General features: G+C 41.3%; 2 protein-coding genes across 2 annotated transcripts; both read right to left on the bottom strand.

The window, feature by feature from the left end:
• Positions 1-211: 211 nt before the first annotated feature.
• Positions 212-6080, bottom strand: LOC310747405 (vomeronasal type-2 receptor 26-like; the record flags this gene model as incomplete). The annotated part of the gene is made up of 5 exons (XM_083581768.1): positions 212-1107; positions 1633-1759; positions 2533-2754; positions 4173-5021; positions 5919-6080. 5 exons carry the CDS (start codon positions 6078-6080, stop codon positions 212-214), a joined length of 2256 nt encoding a protein of 751 aa, XP_083437894.1.
• Positions 6081-11383: 5303 nt separating this feature from the next.
• Positions 11384-19814, bottom strand: LOC310747404 (vomeronasal type-2 receptor 26-like; the record flags this gene model as incomplete). Its single annotated transcript, XM_083581767.1, has 6 exons — positions 11384-12285; positions 14986-15112; positions 16633-16860; positions 17502-18347; positions 18682-18973; positions 19672-19814. The coding sequence occupies 6 exons, from the start codon at positions 19812-19814 to the stop codon at positions 11384-11386; spliced, it is 2538 nt and encodes an 845-aa protein (XP_083437893.1).
• Between the last annotated feature and the right edge of the window lie 2115 nt (positions 19815-21929).

Raw genomic sequence — 21929 nt, 5'->3', positions numbered from 1 at the left:
TTTAAGGCAAGAATCTTTCTTTATGCCATTTTGCAGACACTAAAACAAAGAACTTGCATGATGCAAAACATGTTTTTGTTCATGAAACCCATGTCCAAACACTTAGGCTTCCTGACAAATAAAGACATGTGACTCGGCTACCTTATTTCCACCAAGCAGCGCATATTTTAAAGAAAAGTGCACTGGACAACCACATCCAAGTTTCTAACTGCTACTTATTTCTCCTTGTTAAGTGCTCCTTGTTGTTCAGCTCAGGCCTCAGTAAAATTATATAGCATTTAGGAGCAAAGATACAGCCCAACAATCCAGCACTAGAGGCTAAAATGGAGAAGATCTCCACAGCCACCATGTATTTTCCCTTTGCGCTCAGGTAAGTTGGCACAAAAGAGACCCACACACTGCAAAACACCAACATGCTGAAAGTGATGAACTTGGCTTCATTAAAAGTACTGGGCAATTCCCTAGCAAGAAAAGCCACAACAAAGCTGACAAGAGCCAGGAATCCCAGGTACCCAAGAACAGAATAAAACATAGGGATAGACCCTTCATTACATTCAACCACGATCTCTTTAGCCAAAGTATTCATGTCCAAATGTGGGAATGGAGGAGCAGTAAGGAGCCACACAGTACAAAGAGCTCCTTGAATGATAGTGCAGGAGAAAACAATAGAAGATGCCAGTCTTTTCCCCACCCAGTTCCTCATCCTGGATCCTGGTCGTGTGGCCATGAATGCCAAAATCACTGTGATGGTTTTTGCCAACACGGAAGAAACAGCCACAGTGAAGATGATGCCAAAAGCTGTTTGCCTTAGGAGGCAGGTCACTGTCTGAGGTCTTCCAAAGAACAGCAAAGAGCAGAGGAAGCAAAGCAGGAGGGCAATGAGCAGAGTAAACGTGAGGCCACGATTGTTGGCTTTGACAATGGGAGTTTTCTGGTATTTAATGAATATTTTTAGCATCAAAGCTGTGGTCACAGAAAATGCAAATGTCATAAAAGCTAAAGTGATACTCAACATTTCATCATAAGACAGAAAGTTTAAACTCTTTGGTAGACATCCGTCTTGGTCTCCATTTGGATACTCATCTTCTGGGCATTTTATACAATTCTCTATTTCAGGGAAAGAATAAAAAAGATATAACAACACCTCAATCAAGGAAACATGTACAAAATGGCCTCTCTGGACACTCAGTAATCCTGACAAAGGAACATTCAGAATCACCTAGCTCATTACAATGTGAGTTTGTGCTACTGCTGCCACTGGGAACCCTCCACCTCCTCCCCAGAATCAGTAGGCATGGTCAGTGGAAGCTCTGAAGTGGCTCACAAGTTGGCTTCTCAGCTACCACAATACAGAATGAGCAGCTGTGGGTGCCCTTTAGTGACTCATTACTGTAGGAGGCTTCCTACCTCCTCTCAGGAGTTATGGGATGCAAATTCAAGTTGAAGCACAGTTAGTCCACCCCAGCCCAGGCAGAAAGCCAGAGGAGGCTGCCTGGCTTTTTGTCAAATGGGCCACATGAAAGCCACCGTAAATAGTTCTGGATATGTGAACGGACACTGGACGCTAGATTGAAGCAAGGGGTCCACTGCTCACAGCATGGGAACCACTGCTACAATATGGTAGACACCTACCTTTTTTATTAGAAATCCTCCCTTCTGGACATGGGTCACAATCGTAGCAACAGAATGGCTCCCCTTCCTTCTTTTTGCTAACATAGCCTGGACGGCACTTGTCATTACACACTGAAGAGGGGGCCTTCTGTCCATAAACAGAAAGGAGGAAAACATACTTAGTGCATGCTTATCTCAATGAATGATTCACACAGAAAACAATTTCATCAGAGAGATAATTTTGTATGCAGTACATGTTGATCCTTTCTGGGAGCTATATGAATTACTCCCAAAATTGACTTTTGTTAGAAATGCTTTTTGCCTTAGTTCTGTACAACTAGTTGAAAGCCAGATTGATTTTGGGGACAGTACATCTGTATGATGGGTGGCAATTTGTTTTGATACCTTATACAGTTCTGTTAGTGAACAGCTTCATTTTCTGGTGTTACAGTACATTTTTGGTAGAGCAGAAGGAGTGATTTGTTATAGCAGTTTGGTGACTGTGTGAAGTGATTGGGTGGATGGTGAGTTTATGGATGTACAAGATGAATGAGCCTGGAAGTTGACTTTGAACTCAATAAAAGACATAGCCTATCCATTTATGGTCTCTATTTCACATAGGTTTCGCAATACCTGCTTTCTTTGATGCATCTCTAGATCTCTTTGTGGAACAATAATGGAATGCATACTGCTAGTGAAATACATAGTTTCATGAAAAAGAAACATTCAGCAAAATGAGGGTTTTAAAAAAACAAGGGGGTTGTTTTCTTTTTTGCTTACAGTATATTTGTTTATGCTCAGATATTCATTTTTAAAAAATGGAGATATGAAAGTACAATGAGATGTGTGATAACTGGATGAGTAGTGAATATTGTACTCAACATTAATATTTTGTACTTAGAACTAAAATTCAGACTCTACCTGGTTAAACATGCTATGCCATGTGATCATCTCATCATGAACGGTCAGCCCTCTGCCTGCCCATGGATCCAGCCTTCCTACTTTCACCCTTGAGAAAGATCTATTTGGGAAAGTTACCCAGTTTATAATATCAAATCCACTTTCTAGTTCACCTTTCTCATCCAATGACACTTGGTCCCCAGCACTGTTGTTGAAAGAGATTCTCCTCAAGAAAGGATGGAGCTACAATCAAAGAAGTAAAAGCAGCTTTCAAAAGTTATAGAATGGGAAACAATATAAATATTTTTGTTCTGCATCCAACTTTCTTTATTATCCATAGAATATAGAATATTGATAACCTGTCTCACCAGGACCTACAAGGCAACTGAACTGTAAAATAAAGAAGACTACTTAAGACATAATTACACAATAAAAACCGTAACAAAAGAAATCAATCCAGAACAGAAGTAGCAATAAAATAAGAGTTATCAATGACTATAACTAATTTGCATTTTCTTAAATTACGTACGTGTAAAAGTTGTACTCTAAAACTCATCAGCAACAGGTCCACATCAAAAAGGACTTCACCAAGACAACTTAGAAGGCCCTGCTTTATCCTCCCACTGCATTTCAGATTGGGGGAGGGTATGGAGCCAGTAGTTACAATGATGATCTGAATTAATAGGTAGTAGATGATCATTGAGACAATCTTGGCCCAAACAATACAAGCTGCTAAATGAACTGGGTCCTAAAAACCATCTGGTTACCAAGGCCATGGTCTAAGGGCCCAAGATGCAGCCACATTGCTGAAGTTAATCAGGCCTGAGTTTAGTTGGAGTGTAAACCTATTTAATGAAAGTTTCCATTTGTTCCATAAGGGAAGAAAGGCAAGATAAAAATGAACTAAATAAATAAATAAATTTGAGCACTCAGTATATGTGTGTAACTCTAATCACTCATTTCTTCCATATTCAAATCGGTTGTCAATTTGAGACATTGCATTTTTTCAAGCACATGTGCTATTCTATAGCATTGAGGATGAAGACATATTCCCTTCCTTCCTTCCTTCCTTCCTTCCTTCCTTTTTTTTTTTTTTTTTTTTTTTTTGGCAAGCTACTAGCAGAAAGGAGATTTCTCACTTCTTTAATATTTCAGAATAGATGTTTATTTGCTCATTTTCAAACAATCTCTCTTGCCTGTTTTCACTCATCTGGATCTGGTACAGACATAATGCTTGATGTTGGCAATCCATAAATTCCAGAGGCAAGTATTTAATTAGGCTTTCCCTCCCTCCTGCTCCTGCATTATTTATAGAACACAAAAATCTCCTTCTCTTCCCTTCATTGCCTTTAGTCAGGACTTACTATCCCAACTGACTGAGAAGAAGGGGAATGTATCCTGTGCTATATGTATTTCATGAAAAAAGAAACTGAGAAATTTCACTTGCAATATTATGGGTTGTATCCAATGTTTATCCAACACAGAGTAGATCCATGGAAATTAATAGGACTAACTTAAGTCCACTTATTTCAATGGATCTTTTCTGAGTTGAACTTAGTTGGGTACAACCCTATAAGGCATGTTGTCAGATTAGTTGAATATAATAGTATTCTGCATTTTCTAATCATATCTGTAGAGTTGCCTTGGCAATGAGTTAGTACCTGCCACGGCCGCACATTTGGAAGTATTGCCACAGCTCTGTGCTTGGAGTTCAGTGAGTACATGGCATGCAAAGCATGTGCTATGACATAGGCAGCATTGTATACACTGTAGCTTTGGGGGGTCATGCTCATTTCAAAAACTGGTGTAGCAAGGCTCTCCAACCTTTCCTTCCCAGTGCAGGCCCCATCGTTCTCTCCAGCCACAGGGGAATCTAAAAATACACAGTGAAATGCTTGTTCCCAGAAGTCTCTTATGAAATTGTTCCCACTGCATGAGTCTGGTTTAAAGATGTGAAGGAAGTTGTGAAATTCCCAGACCTCAGTAGAGTGCACTGCAAAGGACAAAGCTCCTTGGAAGAGTGTTATATTCCAGTCCCTTTGATACTGTAATGCTGGGAAGTCCCATGCAGCGGTCATAATCCACACTCTGCCTAGAGATGCCCCAGCCATATCTTCGCTTTCTACTTGGTACAGCAAGAATATTAAACCCACCATAGACAATGTTTCTGCATATACAATAACTGCCTTTGCTTTCCTGTCTTTGTCAAGGCTGGTCTTCTCCCATGCCTCTTGGTAGCCATCGAGTAATTCAGAGACATCTGTCAATGGTGGCATTCTGTCTGTGAAAGCCAAGCAGATGCCATTATGGGAAAGCTTTGGCATCAAGGTCTGCACAAAATCCTCTCCTTTATCATCAGCCAGTGTGATAATCCCAGCCCACGTCCACTGAAAATGCAAAAGTAGTTGGATAATTCCAGTGTACTGATTTTCTTCATTGGGGACCACTCGGTATATGAAAGGGTACTGGATTTTAGCATCCAGAGAAGAACCAAATAAATAATAAGAGACCTGAGAAACAGTATGCACAGATAAAAGTATATTAGTGATTGTGTGCTTTCATATATAGTGTGGACATATTTTAACTCTATTTTTCTGCTGTTAATCTCAGAATGAAGGCTCAAGAGGCATAACTGGTGAAAGATTATAATTCATTAACTTGAGGGTATGCAGCAGTACCATAAACTGTCAAAGAAATGACATGTGGGAACTTATGGGGAAAGAAAGAGAAATATTCTCTTTCACCCACGCTAGGAAGGAGTGTCCTGGCTTGGTGTTCATCATAATTAAATTGAGTGATATGGTCCTGTGAATGCCAGTGAGTGTGTGGTAGATAATTTGTGCATGTCACTCCTGCTATCTGCCATTCCACTGGGCGAACACTTAAGGTCTCAAGAGCATCAGACCAAACCAACCACCTCCCCATGCTGGCAGCTAGAGAAATGTGATAAAAATTGCCTTGCCGAGGAGTAGCTCAGCATGCTTACCCAGGCTTACTTTCATCCTGCCCACACGTAATACCGATTGTGAGATCAGAAGCCATTTAGCTAAATCATAAACACTCAGCTCCAAATATTCCAATTGCAAGGCAATGTGGAATTAGCAAAAAAGAAAGATAAAGGGGGGAGAGACTCAGAAGCCAAGTAAGGAGTACCCATAAATGTTAGACAGTGACTGACTAATCCCACAGTACTCGGGGTGGGCAGGCAGCATGTTGTGCTGAACACAGAGGTTTCTTCGATGGGTCCAGCCCTTAGAAAGTTAAGTGCCAACCCAACACTTGGCTCCATGAATTCTCACTGTCACCCTCCATTTTGGAGGAAGTCCCTTAAGACTTTCTACTCCATTGAATACGGCAGATTTCCCCCCATATCTGTAAAACTGCAGTGTCTTACATGCATATCCTACCTGAGGAATCTTGTACGCATTTAAGAATGTGGCCATGTATTGAGAGACTTCAGAGTCAAGTCCCCCAATGGCAGCTATCAGATTCTTCTGTGTGTCACACTTATAGTTAGGGACAATCTCTTTCAGGCTAAAGAGAAGATTCAGAGTAGTCTGATGCGTCATCTTGGCATTGAAGTAGCTGTCATATATGTGAAATCCCAGTGAAACATTTGGTAAGATCCTGGGATTCTCATTGATCTCCTTCAGTGCAAATACCAAGGACAGTACATGCTGGAAGTTTTTTGTCACTACACTGCAATAAAAATATATACCACATTAAACCAATATTTTAGACCTCATGAATAACTGTTCTTGCAAAGACATCTGTTTTTGGGTCTGACATCCTTTTCATCAGTACTGCCATATGTATCTTCCAAAGCAATGTGTATATGACTTCAAACTACAAATAACTGAAACAAAAATAGATGGGCTCGCTTTAAGAGGATGGCTCTTTTATGTCTGTGAGCTGCTTGCCTTCTTATTAATTTAAGCAAACTTTTTGAATTTGAAAAGAGAGAGGGAGATGGGTTGATACTGTTCTTAAACATTTTATACTATTCATATTTCTGGAGCTCTGTTGATAATAAAGCAAGCAAGGGAGAATTTTGTATCCAAACAAACTTCAATTGATTCTGCATTCAACCGATATTGTTATATCTGCTGTTGAAATAATCTATGAATGGGTGTCATGCTATCTCAAAATCTACTTTAAACTATGAACCTTTGTTGCAACGATTATTTCAACTTTTTCTTACTAAGAAAAAATTAACCAGAAAACTTACCATTAAGAGGAATATAAATTGAAAACATGTTTGAACAGTGTGGGTTCTAGGGGCAGCAAAGAACATCAGCTAGTGTGTGCTTCAATAAAATCTGCCCTGCATAATGAAAAGTTGTATAATTTTGTTTGTGAAAAAATGAAATTACTTTATAGGAAATCAGGGAACCATGATGCTGCTTAATTAAAATGTAACTCACATTTACATTGTGCACACAATAGACCCCATTGTGCCTCAGTGGCATATTGAATTCCAGGACTGCCCATAATTTGCCAGGCTACAATATAGTGGTAGATAGATAGTTATGTTATAAATTTCATCATCCTGACCAGCACCTTCTCAAAGCACTGCCGAAAACATTCAGTCATGAAATCAAGATTCTAAATGCACTCCCACCAGCTGTGGATATTTATAATTAAATCACAATGTGTTTATTTTAAAATAGAGAATGTAGTTCATATGAAAAATACCAGAAATTGAGATTGTACAACAAAAGTACAATAATGCTGCATTATTTGCCACCCCGGCTACAGGCAAAAATGGGATAAAGAAGAAACTACAGTGATTGGCAGGGGAAAGCAGAAAGATGATGAATGCATTACAAAAGATAGAGAATAACTGAAGATAAAATTCAATGGATATTATGTAAACCTCAATTAACTGTTGGGCAGCAGAAATTGATAGACCTGACAAGCTGTGGCAGACTTTGGCTCTCAAATTTCAGCAGCACACTGTACAATGCTGAAATTCCTCTCCCCTCCTGCTGCCTCCACTCATGTTCCATTCTACAGTATTATTTTGGTGCGCCCTGAAGTGCTGTGCCCAGTGTTTCTACACTGGTCATACCACTCTGAAAACGCCTATTTGACAAGCGTATATGGCTTCCCTAGATAACACCCTCTGCTTTTGCCATGAGACCTTATCTGCGGTTTTGCCTTCATGGGATGTGTCCTTGGACTCTGGATGTTGTATTTTTTGCTGTATGAACATGGATGGATGTGTGTGAGGAGTGGGTGTGTAGAAACATCCTGACATTTGCATGACTGGAAGGTAGCCTACTCTACAGAGCCAAGAATAATTTCTACTGTTCCACCCAATTTTAGCTCTGGCAAAGTCCATGGACTCAGTGCCCTTTGGCCCTACCCATCACTGGAATACAGCCCCTGGGAAGATGTTTCATAAGGGAACATGGCACCTGAGCTGATATTTTCCCCCCACTCCATATCAATGGGAGTAGTATAAACTGTATGTTAGTATTTTATGAGAGACAGGAAGTTCCTTACACAGGATCCTGAATAAGCATTGTATTGGGGTGTTGATTGAATTCTATGGTGCCAAAAAATATAAAAAACTGTGAAGAAATACCACCAATGATAATGTCACCTGGATGATAATACTCATGTGGGATCTGGAAGGGATCACTCCTCCTGCAAATAATTGGGTGCGTCCTGCACTCAGTCAGAGGGTGAAACACCAACCGCAAAATCAGTAGCCACAGCAACAAAAACAGCATTGCAAACATAACCGAGAATCCTTTTTTCCCCCTTGAGCAAAATCCTAATATCAGTTGTCTCCTGACACTGTTGGTCAACAGTGATACTTTATCTAAAACTTTCAGCTGCCTTTCATGTTCACAGTCTGTCCTCAAGAGCTCTGAAAGGAACAAGCATATTTTACAGTATATGTATTTTCATCTTGATTCTGCAAGTAGTCATTGAAAATCCATGTTGCTTTGGGCAAGAAAGCAGATAACCATAATTTGAGATAATTGCAAGGTTCACAGCTGCATCCCCAAGGCATTCTGCTCATGGGCAGCAGAATAGCTGAAGAAAATTTGTTTGCTGGGTGGTGTCTCATATCTGTTTCCCTATTGAATCAAGAGCAGGGAAAATCATCCAGAATAGACAAGATTTGGAATGAAGCCATAGAGCAGTGATAAGGAACCTGTGGCCCTTACATATGTTATGGAACCCCAAATTCTATCAACCCCAGCCACAGGGCCAGCCAACCTATCAAACAAGGGGAGGCAACTACCTCAGGCATCAGGATCAATAGGGAGAACAGATCCCATACACTACTATCCCTAGTACTTCAAGACTACCACAAAAGTGCCTGGCTTAAAACTGTCTACCAAAAACTCCACTCTTGTGGCCTATTCACACAACACCTACTCACTATGGGCCTTACCAAAGCAAACAGCCTAATTTGTCAATGTCTAAAAGATATCGAGCATCAGAACAATATGGACACTATAACGAAATTCTGCTCATGGTATGATCATTTTCCATCTTCCCATTTTGATTCTCTGGCTCCATACCTGCACAAACTAGCTATCCCAAAATACAGACGTGCTTTCACACTCGCAAGACTGAACCTTTTGCCATCTGCTTTACTTTAGGGCCGATTCCAAAAGATCCCGCATGAGAAACGCCTTTGCTCCTGTGGAGGCGGTAGCACCAAAACAGCGGCACACATCCTCCTGTCTTGCACTCTCTACAAAGACCTGAGGAACGAATCATTCCACTCGTACTGACCATCCCAGGGTGCACAACCACTGCCACAGTGTCCTTTCTCCTGTCAGACCAAAAGGAGCAGATAACAGCAAAGGTTGCTAGGTTCTTAGCAGGGGCAATCAGAATAAGGGCCACTATCTGACTGTTGATTCAGGACCCTAAACTGTGCTTTTATACTAATTTTCATTTTTTCTGTGTATATTGTAATGTTTTATTGTTGCTATGGCCATCGGCTAATGCAAATAAAGTTTCTATCATGGAACTGCCTCAGGCATCAGGATCCAAAGGGAGAACAGAACTTTATTCCTCCATTGTTCCTGATGTAGATCTTCACCCCTTCTTTCTTGTCAGAGAGGGAACACCATGTTGTGGTATTCCTCAGGTGCCGAAATGTCTTGACCTGGCCTTGCTCAGCCACTATAGGCAATGGTCAGGGATTATGAGAGATGTAGTCCAATAGACCAGAGATTCCCTATCCCGGTAACTGGTCAGCTCATGCTTGGAACAGAAATGCTAGAATCATTAATGCATTTCCTCTGCTCTCATGCAAAGCATTGCAATTGTGTACATGTATATATTATTCGCTGCCTAGATATTTTATATAAGTGGGTCCAATTGCTTATTGGATTATGGTCCATGCAGTGTTAACAGAAGTCATGGAATTGTAAGCAAAGAAGTTGAGTGTAAACAGCCTGTTATAAGGCACAGAGGCTTTGAAACACCGTTTAACTTTTCTTGATGGCCTATCTCCTTAATTATTTTAATCTTTTTACATTTCTAGTTGTCTCCCTCACAATTTTTGTTCCTATCTTGATAGCCACCAACTTGCATAGCTTTAAAAGAGGAATAAAAGGTAAAGGTAAAGGGACCCCTGACCATTAGGTCCAGTCGTGGCCGACTCTGGGGTTGCGGTGCTCATCTTGCTTTATTGGCCGAGGGAGTCGGCGTACAGCTTCCGGGTCATGTGGCCAGCATGACTAAGCCGCTTCTGGCGAACCAGAGCAGCGCACGGAAATGCCGTTTACCTTCCCGCCGGAGCGGTACCTATTTATCTACTTGCACTTTGACGTGCTTTCGAACTGCTAGGTTTGCAGGAGCAGGGACCGAGCAACGGGAGCTCACCCCGTCGCGGAGATTCGAACCGTCGACCTTCTGATCTGCAAGTCCTAGGCTCTGTGGTTTAACCCACAGTGCCACCCGTGTCCCTTAAAAGAGGAATAGACAAATTCAAATATATGGCTATGAATGGCTTCTAACTTGGAGGGCTATGATTTACCACCATTTGTATGTTTCTCAAGGCAGTAGCTTGATGTTGTAATTGGGGATAATGCTGTTGCACTCAGTTCCTGTATGTGTGCTTCCCACAAGCATTTGGTGTTGCTGGACTAGATGGGTTATTGGCCCAATCCCCATAGGTTGCACCCATGAGGTGTTGCAGATATCATTTTAGAAATCAACATTTTTTGGACTGTAGCCAGGAATTCAGTAAACATGTCTAGCTTGTTGGTCTTGCAGTAACATGATCAACTTTGGTGTTGGACATCTGGGTTCAATTCCCAGAAAAGTTTATGGAAATGGGGTTATAGATTAAAAGATGAGACCAAGCTTGCAAGCAAAAGATACCAGCTTCAGTCCTCTGTACCGCTGCAAAGGATAGTAAAGATTCCTGGTTGTGAGGCTGGGGAGTCTCTTCCAATCAGTAGATACAATCAGTGGATACAAACCAATTCTTCTGATTCAAATGGATTTTTATATGTATTAAAAATCACTTTTACCTCACTGTTTAGCCAAAATGGATTGCAGAGCACTTTACAAAAATTAGTAGTGAAATGGTTGTAGTCAAGCTTATAATCTTAATGGACATGACACACGAAGCAAGAAGATGTGAGGTATGACGAATAAATCAAACTCATGCACTATTTCTTAATAATTTAAGCTGTCATTGGACCATTCATTGGACCAATGAAACACAGAACTGGCATCACACAAAGATAGTCTGCCAATATTATACATGAGACCATCTCTGACTATTTGAAGCAAATGTATGCTCATCTCTTTGACCATTTTATTTCCAACAATCAAATGACATCATAAAGACAACAACAGTAAAGAACACTATCCGAGTTTTGAATCCTTAGTTATTTCTCCTTGTTATATGTTCCTTGCAGTTTAGCTGAGGCCTCAGGGCAACTATATAACATTTAGGGGCAAATATACAACCCAGTAAACCAGCACTAGAGGCTAAGATAGAGAAGATCTCCACAGCCACCATGTATTTTCCCTTTGTGCTCAGGTAAGTTGGCACAAAAGAGACCCACACACTGCAAAACACCAACATGCTGAAAGTGATGAACTTGGCTTCATTAAAAGTACTGGGCAATTCCCTAGCAAGAAAAGCCACAGCAAAGCTGACAAGAGCTAGAAATCCCAGGTATCCAAGCACAGAATAAAACATAGGGACAGACCCTTCATTACATTCAACCACAATTTCTTTAGCCAAGGAGTCCATGTCCAAATGTGGGAATGGAGGAGCAGTAAGGAGCCACACAGTACAAAGAGTTCCTTGAATGATAGTGCAGGAGAAAACAATTGAAGCTGCCAATCTTTTCCCCACCCAGTTCCTCATCCTGGATCCTGGTTGTGTGGCCATGAATGCCAAAATCACTGTGATGGTTTTTGCCAACACGGAAGAAACAGCCACGGTGAAGATGAGACCGAAAACAGTTTGTCGTAGAAGGCAAGTTATTTTTTGAGGCTGGCCAATAAAGAGCAAGGAGCAGAGGAAGCACAGCAGGAGAGCAATAAGCAGAGTGTAGGTTAGACCCCGATTATTGGCTTTCACAATGGGACTGTTGTGGTGTTTAATGAATATCCCTAATACCAAAGCAGTGATGACAGAAAATGAAAGTGCCATGAAAATTAAATTGATGCTTAAAGCATCATCATATGACAGAAAATGCAAAACCTTGGGAAGGCATCCATCTTGGTCTCCATTTGGATACTGATCTTCTGGACATTTGATACAATTGTCCATTTCTGGAGCAGAAAGGAACAGTGATGTATCCATCTCCCAAACAAATACATATGAATCTGACTTTCCTCGCTGGGATTATGGGAAAGCAATTTGCACAATCCCACAGAAAGAGTTTTGCTAATTTTACAAACATCAAATAAGAAAAAAGAAAACAAGGCAAAACACATATCCCTTTGACTCCCCCCCTTCCCCTTTGTGGATGCTTATGTTATAACTATTCCCCCTGCATCTCCTTTATAATACCAGTTTTTACTAATCCTTGATTATTTCCTATTTCATTTTTTAAACTACAAGATTTACATCAATCCTACTAATGAATTTAGTTGTTTACAATAATTTTTCAAATAACTTACCGTATATAATTTCCCATTCTTTATTAAAAGTTAGCTCTTCCTTGTTTCTAATTCTTCCCGTGAGTTTTGCCATTTTGGCATAGTCTATTAGTTTTATCTGCCACTCTTTCTTGGTTGGAACTGTATCTTCTTTCCATCTCTGGGCTAGCAGCATCCTGGCAGAAGTTGTTGCATATACAAAAAGTTTTTTTCTGATCCGCTGATATCTCCACACCAACGGATCAGAAAGTAAGGGGTGGGAACATGGCCAGATTTGGGTGAAGGCCTGGCCAGGGTGAAGGCGGTCATTCTTTTATATACCTGCTGGGATTAACAAGGCATCTGACCCTCACCTCAGTCTCATAACATTGTATGCTTCGCTCTTCCCAGACCTGTTCTCTTTTGGCCTGTATTTTGGAGCTTTATAATTTAGGAAGACTTTGGAAGAACTGGTGGGCAAGTCTTATCAGTCACTGACGTATGAGTGGATTTTATTTGCTGCTATTCTGGGCTTCTGGTACACCAGGGTTTACACCAGTGTAATCCTGGTCAGGATGCCAGAAGGGATACAATTTACAAGCTTTCTCCATTATCTGCACAGCGGGGGGTGTTCAGTCAACAGTGTAAAGGCTGAGCTGAAGCGTTCCCTGCTGGTTACCTGCTTTCAGCAATAGGGGTCGCTGTTTGGTAGTACCCAATTGGTTAGCTGTCAAATTCTAGAGCTCCCTATTTGTGGCTCTTAGGTAATTCACAAAATACAGAGTCCATTCATAAAACACAGTGTTCATTCATAAAGCAGTGACATAAATCTCCATTGCTACATATTGGGTGTATATTTCAGCGGTTGAACGTACAAGTTTATGGACATGCTGTAATGTAGTGCTTATGCGGCTATGAATAAAAGGTGGCTGGGCTCATTGTGTCAGGGCTTGGGGGGGAGAGAGGTGACAAAACTGGTTTGCAATAAGTGCCCCCCTTTATTTCCATAAGAAGTCCTTGCGTCTGTATTCTGAATAGCGACACCAGGGACCTAGAAGGTGCAGGGCTTGTCAGTCCAACCCCTGCACAGTCTCATCAGGGCTGACCTTAAGGCAATTGGAGCAATTGGGCCCCACGGGCTGCTCCTAAGGGCGCCCCCCCACACCAGAGCAATCTAGATGGATTTTATTTATATCTATAAGATTTTGCAGACTTTGGCTGTGAACTGGGGCCCTACAAAAAAAAATTCAAGTTGCGCCCCACTGCTTCAAATTGGGCCCCACTGGCTAGCCCTGTGTCTCATAGTTGCTGGGCCTGAGTTGCCCTGCCCTTGCATGAAGTCTTGGTTCTAGATTCAGGTAGGTAGCAGTGTTGGTCTGACACAGTCAAAATCACAGATACACTGTGATTGACTCAATGGGTATGGTAAACCTGTTCGTGGCTGTTAATGACTGCAATTAGTCCTACAGGAAAAGCAAGTCAATCACCCATCTCCTACTACCCTCCTAAGAAAAACCCCACCCCACCCTCCCACTATATATAAGGGTCTGGTGACTTCTTTTTCAGTGTATCTGAAGAAGTGTGCATGCACACGAAAGCTTATACCAATAACAAACTTAGCTGGTCTCTAAGGTGCTACTGGACAAATTTTTAATTTTTTTATATATTTAGATGAAGTCTTGGGTTTGTAATTTTGGGAGAGGAGAGACTGCGGCCCTGGGGAGAGGGCAGGCTGGTGAGGCCCCCTAGATTTAGAGGCCCTAGACTTCAGCCTACTTAGCCTATACATATATCTGGCATTGGGTGGGAATATAAGTGGTCAGGTGATGCCTGACGTATCCTGGACCCAAGTTGTTCAGAGCTTTGTAAACAAATACAAGAACCTTAGCCCTGATTTGATATCAGATTGGCAGCCAGAGGTTGCTTTGTTTTAACAATGGTATCACATGTTCTCAACCAGAATTTTCTCTCATCAGCAATCTTGCCTCAGCATACTGTAGCAACTGGAGCTTCTGAACCAGACCCAAGGACAGCCCCACATAGAATGCAATACAGTAATCTAGCCTCAGAGATACCAATGCATGGACTACAGTGGTCAGGCAATCTCTGTACAGGAGCAGCCATGGTTGGTGAACCAGACGAAACTGGTAAAATGAACTAAATTCTGTAGGTAAATTCATAGAGATTAGGAGCAAGGATAGCTCTAGTCCCCATCCCTCTGTGAATTCAGCATATGTGAATACAGTTTCGGTGTCCAATTGAATAGTTTATGACAGTAAGTCCTTTTATGCATATAATATTCCCATCTTTAAACACAATGGTTAATATTACCATATAGGAAACTTTCTACTCTACCAACTTAACTCAGTCAATCTGATGGTAGACACTTACCTGTTGGTTTAGAAATCTTTCCTTTGGGACATGGGTCACAATCATAGCAACAGAATGGCTCCCCCTCCTTCTTTTGCCTAACAGAACCTGGACGGCAGTTGTCATTACACACGGAGCGGGGATGCATCTGTCCACAAATGCAAGGCAGGAAATGTTTACTCCATGCTTTCTAAATGCTATTCCCACCAAAACTAATGGCATCAGAAAAAGGAGCATTCTGTATATAAAATATTTTCATACTTTCTATGTTCAGTTTGCAATTTTTGGTGCAAAAAGTATTGATCTAATGTGTAAAGATCTTTTCTATTCTAATTAATTCAAGAGGGTTCTGGAAGCTTCTCTGTGTGATACAAGCTGGTGCAAGCTGGAAGTTTCTAGCTAACAAGCAAGTTTCTATTCTGCCTAGAAACAGGCAGAAGGTTCCTGATATTTGGGTTATTCCTTCAGAGAAGCTGAACATCAGGTTTAAACTGATTCTGTTATCTCTTTCACCCAAGGTCATGCTGACTATAATAATAGGCCAGGAGGAGCCTGGGTTCCACTTTCTGTCTCTCTTTCCTTCTGGTGCGGTGTTCTGTACATAGTATGTTTAAGTGCTAAGGTTTTAGCTTTATTTTGAGTTATTGTAAGTTCAAGCTAATTTTGTTTTTTTACTATAACTGGATTTCTTATGGACTGTGCCGATCCTGAAGATATCGGATTTGTGACCATTATGCTCATTTGCCTTCAGTAGTAATAAAGTTCTGCTGGAGGAAGCTAACTGCCACTGGTCTATTTCTGAGGAATCCTGCAACGTGTTTAAGATTTTACTCTGCTAACTGTACGTTGGGGACTGCTCTGGATCAATATGAATAGAATCAATGACACTAGGGCATAGGAACAGAAGAAGAACCTTGCTGGATAACACCCAACATCCTGTTCTCACACTGGCCAACCAAGTGTCCATGAGAATCCTGCAAGCAGGATCCAGAGGCATACTGCACTGTAACTCTTCAACCAGTGGCGTGGCGTGGGGGGGGCAGGCACATTTTTTGGAGGGGGTGTGACCAGGCACCCCCATGACAGACGCCTTCATTGAAGCCTGGCTCTGGCCCACAAGGGAGCTGCCTACTCCTAGTCGCAGCTCTGCTCCCATTCTCAAGCCCCACTGGGCCGGGTGCAGTGGGCTCCCAGATCCAAACTCCATTCAAGAGCAGACCTGTTGCTGGATGAGTCAGCCTGAGCTTGGCAGAGGAGGAAAAAAAATTACAATATATTTGAGTCACACGACCCTTTTGATTGACTAATCAGGCATCAGATTGTCTATCACATTCTCATATTAAAATGAGTATTCTTACAATTTCCTTCTTGTCTCCAGTGACTCAGTTAACCTCCACTGTATCATAACTCCAGTAATCCTAGAAGATTTTGCTATAGTGTCCATATGAGTAGCTTTCTGTCTGTGAGGGTGAACTCTGAGGCAGGAGCTTTCTTTGTTCTAAGATCTGGAGATTTAATATGTGGAATACCTGTTTAAAAGAGATTTGTCAACTGCCTTGAAGGCAAAGATCTATCAACTAAAGAAATAATCTAGCATTCATACTGGAACCACCATGACTGATGTTTTTGTACGTAGATCCAACATGCGCAATCCCAATCAAAATCTACCTGATTAAACATGCTGTGCCATGTGATGACATCTTCATTGATCCTGAACTCTCTGTCAGTTAAGGTCCACGGATCCATCCTTCCCACTTTTACCCTTGAAAAGGATTTGTTGGGGAAAGTAACCCAATTTATAATATCAAGTCCACTTTCTAGTTCACCTTTCTCATTCAAAGACACCAGGTCCCCAGCACTGTTGTTAAATGAGATTCTCCTCAAGAAACGGTGAAGCTATAATCAAAGAGATAAAAGCTCTTTTTTTCTTCACAAAACATCACTGTCCTGATGACACCCAGGTCTATTTTTCCTTTCCACCTAAATGCAATAAAGCTGATTTTGAAAAGTGCTCAGAAACTTTAACTAGTACAAATAGCTGCAGCCAGATTGCTGACCGGGACTGGATATAGGGAGCATATTTTATAAGACTGGTGTGGGAACTGCCCTAAGCCCTAGAAAATAACAAATGATAGGATATTGATCATTTGGGATATGAAGGGAATACAAGCTGCAGAGGAATTCCTGGGCAAGCCTATGCAAAATGACCTGGCCAATATTGGTGGGTGCTAAGACTTCTGCTAAACACTACTGAGTGAGCTGAAAACACCTCATCCCTAAGGAGTTGGTGCCTATGACCCCTAGTCTCCAGAATTAAGAAAAGTTTGGCTAGGTAGAAATTGGTGTAGATACAGTATTGAACTCCTTCACAAGAAGGAAAGTGGATAGATTTCTAAGGAAGAGAAAACTAGCTGTGAAATTTGCACTAGAGGTGTAAAATGTTCTCTACAATGGGTACTTGTCACATAGTTGAACATACTGTTAGTAGAAACATTATGTTCATGTCTGTAGAGACCGTTTGGATTCTGAAGTTGTACCTGGTATGGATGTGGATTTTGAACAGCTGTCACTGCTGTGTGCACTTGATTCCAGGAGTCCATGGCATCTAAAGCATGAGCTATGGCATAGACAGCATTGTATATACTGTAGCTTTGCGGAGTCATGCTCATTTCAAAAAATGGCCCAGGAAGGCTCTCCAGCTTCTCCTTCCCAGTGCAGGCGCCAGTGCTCTCTCCAACCACAGATGGATCTATAAATAAACAGCTGAAAGCCTGCTCCCAAAAGTCCCTGATAAAATTGTCGCCATGCTGTGAGTAAGGATTTACTGTCAGAAGGAAACTGTGGAATTCCTGCACCACATTGGTGTGAACTGCAAAAGACAGAGCTCCCTGGAAGACTTTTCTGTCAAATCTTTTGTGAAACTCTATGGCTGGGAAATCCCATTGGGCTGTCATAATCCACACTTTGCCTATAGTCACATTTGTCCTATCATCTGTCTCTACTTGGTACATCAAGAATATAAAAAACAATGAGAACTGCGTCTCTGCAAATAGAATAAGTGTTTTTACTGTGTTGTTGTTAACAAGTTGTAGTGTATTTACTGTCTTTTCATGCTCAGGAATTATTTCAGAGAAGTCTGTCAGCAATGGCATTCTGTCAATGAATGCAGTACAGATGCCACTCTCTGAAAGCATTGGCATTAAGATCTGCAGAAAATTCTCTCCTCTATCATCCTCCAGCATGACAATCCCAACCCATGTCCACTGGAAATGCAAAAGGAGGTGAACGATTCCTTGGTACTGATTCTCTTCATTCGGAACAATTCGGTATAGGAACGGGAAGTGGGTTTCAGCACTTGAAGGACCAAACAAGTAATAAGAGATCTAAGCATAAGCAAATGCATTACTGAAATTAAGTGTACTTTGAGAGATAATATAATGCAGAAATACTTATTAAGAAGTTTATTTTAGAACTGGTTTATCACCATTACTTGATGTTATTCCAAAACATGATATGATGGGTACTCACACTTGACACCGTATGTTACATCATAGGGACTGAGCAAGCATAGGCATGGTTGCTCCTATTCCCCACTCTCTCCACTTGCAGTTTCTAGCTCATCAGAATGCACAACAGATGCATCTCACCTTTTCTCTAAAGCACTTTTTCTTTATGCAATTTCTGTAAAAATCCACCTGCCTCACATGCATATGCTACCTGAGGAATCTTGTAGATGCTTAAGCTGGTGGCCATGTAAAGAGTGGTTTTAGAGTCAAGTCCCCCAATGACTGCTATCAGATTCTTCTGTGTACCACACTTGTAGTTGGGGATTGTCCTTTTTTGGCTAAAAAGAAGGTTCAGAGTTGTTTGAAATGTCAACTTTTCATTGAAGTAGCTGTCATAGATATGAAATCCCAATGTAACATTTGGCAAAATCCTGGGATTCTCATTGATCTCCTTCATTGCAAATACCAAGGCCAGGACATGCTGGTAGTTTTTTGTCACTACACTGCAATCAGAACATACCGGTAAGCTATGTTACATCAATATTCTAGACCTCATAAACTACTTGTTCAGTCCGCTTGCTTTTGTCCTGACATCCAGTACATCATGCCCACTCGGCTTCAAAAATGTGAAGACACTGAGCCAGAAATAGCTGGGAGATTTTAATTATCCCTGAATACTGTGAGCTGCTTGGATGAAAGGAAGCAAACAGAGAGCAACAGTGGTTGCTTCTATGGGCAGTAAAGAGCAATGTGTGTCTTCTTGAGTAAATACCTTGTAAACTCTAGGGTTTTTAAAAGAAATATTATGGATAATTGCATTATTTTCTATGTGAAAATGAAATCACTACATAGACAAACAGGGGACTGTGATGCTGGTTAGGTATAAGAGACCTATTTTCTAACTCCAGAATTTCTGATTGAAATAACAGAATCTGTGTTTCTATCCTATACTTTATAGACGCCTTTCTTTTGCCTAGGGATGTCAGCGAATTTATGGTAAGTGGACAATATTGAAATTCTCTCAACTCACATGGGCAGCAAAACAAAAATCTGGGTGATATTCAAAATTAGTCATACTCAGAGCAGACCTTCTGAAATAATTAGATCTCACCAAATGTCATCATTTTCATTATCTACCTATAATATTATTTTACCCTGCCCCATAGACATTTAATAAGTAACATGCAAAGAAGTTCCTTACACAGGATCCCCAATAAACATTAAATTGGGGTGTTGCTTGAAGTCTATAAAGTCAAAGAAGGAGAAGAACTGAGAAGAGATGCCACCAATGGTGAGGTCACCTTGCTGGTAATACTCATGTGGGATCTGGACGGGATCACTCATGCTGCAAGGAATGGAGTGTGCTTTGCACTCATGAAAGGAAAGATGAACCAACCACAACCACAGTAGCGCCAGAAACAAAAACAGCATTGCAACTGTACAGATGAACCCTTTCAGACTGAATCAAAATCCACAGTTCCAATCTAATTCATCACTATACGACATCAGCCCATTTAGAGCAACCCCAGTCTTTTCTGACTCTGTTGGTCAATGGTGATACTTATGATTATGACCTTTAAAATGCAGCTGTTCTGCTTCAACACAGTCTTTCCCCCCAAGCCCTGAATGCCACAAGAACATTTTATATCCATTTTTAATTTTGATTACTTATTGTAATGGTGGTCACTGAAAACCCATGTTATCTTTGGCAAGAAACAGGCTCACCATAATTTAAGATAATTATAGAGTTCACAATTAACTCCTGAGAGTATTCTGCTCTTATGCAGAACACCTGAAGAAAACATGTTTATCAAGTGGCATCTCTTGCAGGATCCTTAGGAGTCAGGAGCAACACCTGGGCTTAGTATAATACTGAACAAGAAGAAAAATCCAGAAGAGCTAGGCCTTGGGATGAGGCCACAGGGCAGCTGTGGAGAACCTGTGGCCCTCCTGATGTTATTGGACTCCCATCAACCTCAGCCATCATGGCCAATATTTGGGGTGATGAGAGCTACAATTCTGCAACATTTGTCCAACTGGTCCATGTATGAATGTAGAACTGTATACAATGTTCTATGATAGGCTGATAGCTGTATTTGTTCAGAATTTTCTTCTGGTAATGTGAACCTTCTCAGAGAGTTTATACTGTATGAGAATTTAATATATCAAATCTTATACTCTGTGGATTACATTAGCATTCCCTGTTACATATGGAGGCTTCTGTGCAGATGCAGCATAGCTAGGGCATACAATGAAGCATCCTTCCACCATTGTTAGACATCATCACAACTGCATCACTGTGGCTGTATGTGTGGTTGTGAAAAAATCCCCATGGTGCAAACTGTCAATAAAGAAAACCTGAATCAGATCAGGACTCCCACAAAGTTTCATGTTGTTCTTTCCTTCTAATGTTTCTGAACTATTGTCTATAGCTTGTTATTTTCCTGTAGGTTTCTCCAGTCTATGGGTGTATGCTAGCCAGGGAGAGGAAGTAATCCAATTGCTATAATCGTAACAAAAAATATCAGTAAGTGGTGCCACTACCCTCCAAGTCCTTGGAACCACCCCTTGACCATAACCCACCATAATTCCTGTTCCAAGTTGGCTATCTTGACACTGTCTTGATATAAAGCATGCACAGCCTTATGCAAAAAGTTAGACTTAACTGGAATATATGTGCAACATTCCTGCTCTAGAAGAGTGCAACCCCCTCCCTGAACAGCTGTAATCATATCTAATGCAAGCCTATTCTACAAAACAGATGCTCTCATGGCAGAGGTTTATTTATTCAGGGCAACCACTGAAGTCTCCTGTCCCCATGCCCCCTTCCCTGGCACAGCTCAGAACTCTTTTTTCCTTGCCACCTTTCTCTATGTCAATCTGATCTGTGTCAGATAGGCTAACCCTACGTCTCCCCACAGCAGTCACAAGTTTAATAGCAAAGGACCCTTCCACTGGGGCCCTTGCAAAAACGCCAATCTCCATCACGGCTATCCCCTATCCCCAAGCATCATGGCAAGCATTAACCAATCAAGCAATGAATGATTCCCTTGCCTTCCTCAGCTCCATATAGTCTCTGCTGTAAAGCTAAATGCATTGCCACACTCCTCATATTCTCCACCTCCTCGAGCCATCATCATCCCCATCCCGCAAACACAGCATCCAAGCCAACAGAGATTCACGTGGCTGCTGACAAAACTTTTTAAGCAGCTCCATCAATTCACTCGCTATGTGAATGCTGTTCACTGGCACTGGCTGTGCTGATGGAGCACCCTCAATGGGCTATGCCATCAGGATTGACCCTAAGAGCTATTATGTAGTGTTTGGGCATGATGGAAGTTCCTACGCTCTAAGTCACCCCCATCTGAGTCCCGCAAAGCTTCTCAGTCTCCCAGCATGGAACAGCTTTTTCAGAGCATCAGAGTTCCCTGTTTTTCCAGAGTGAATGTGATAACCAAG

The sequence above is a fragment of the Podarcis filfolensis genome (assembly GCF_964270895.1).
Source record: "Podarcis filfolensis genome assembly, chromosome: 13".
Classification (NCBI taxonomy): Eukaryota; Metazoa; Chordata; class Lepidosauria; order Squamata; family Lacertidae; genus Podarcis; species Podarcis filfolensis.
The sequence above is the reverse complement of the archived record's forward strand: the minus strand, read 5'-3'. Positions and strand labels throughout refer to the sequence as shown.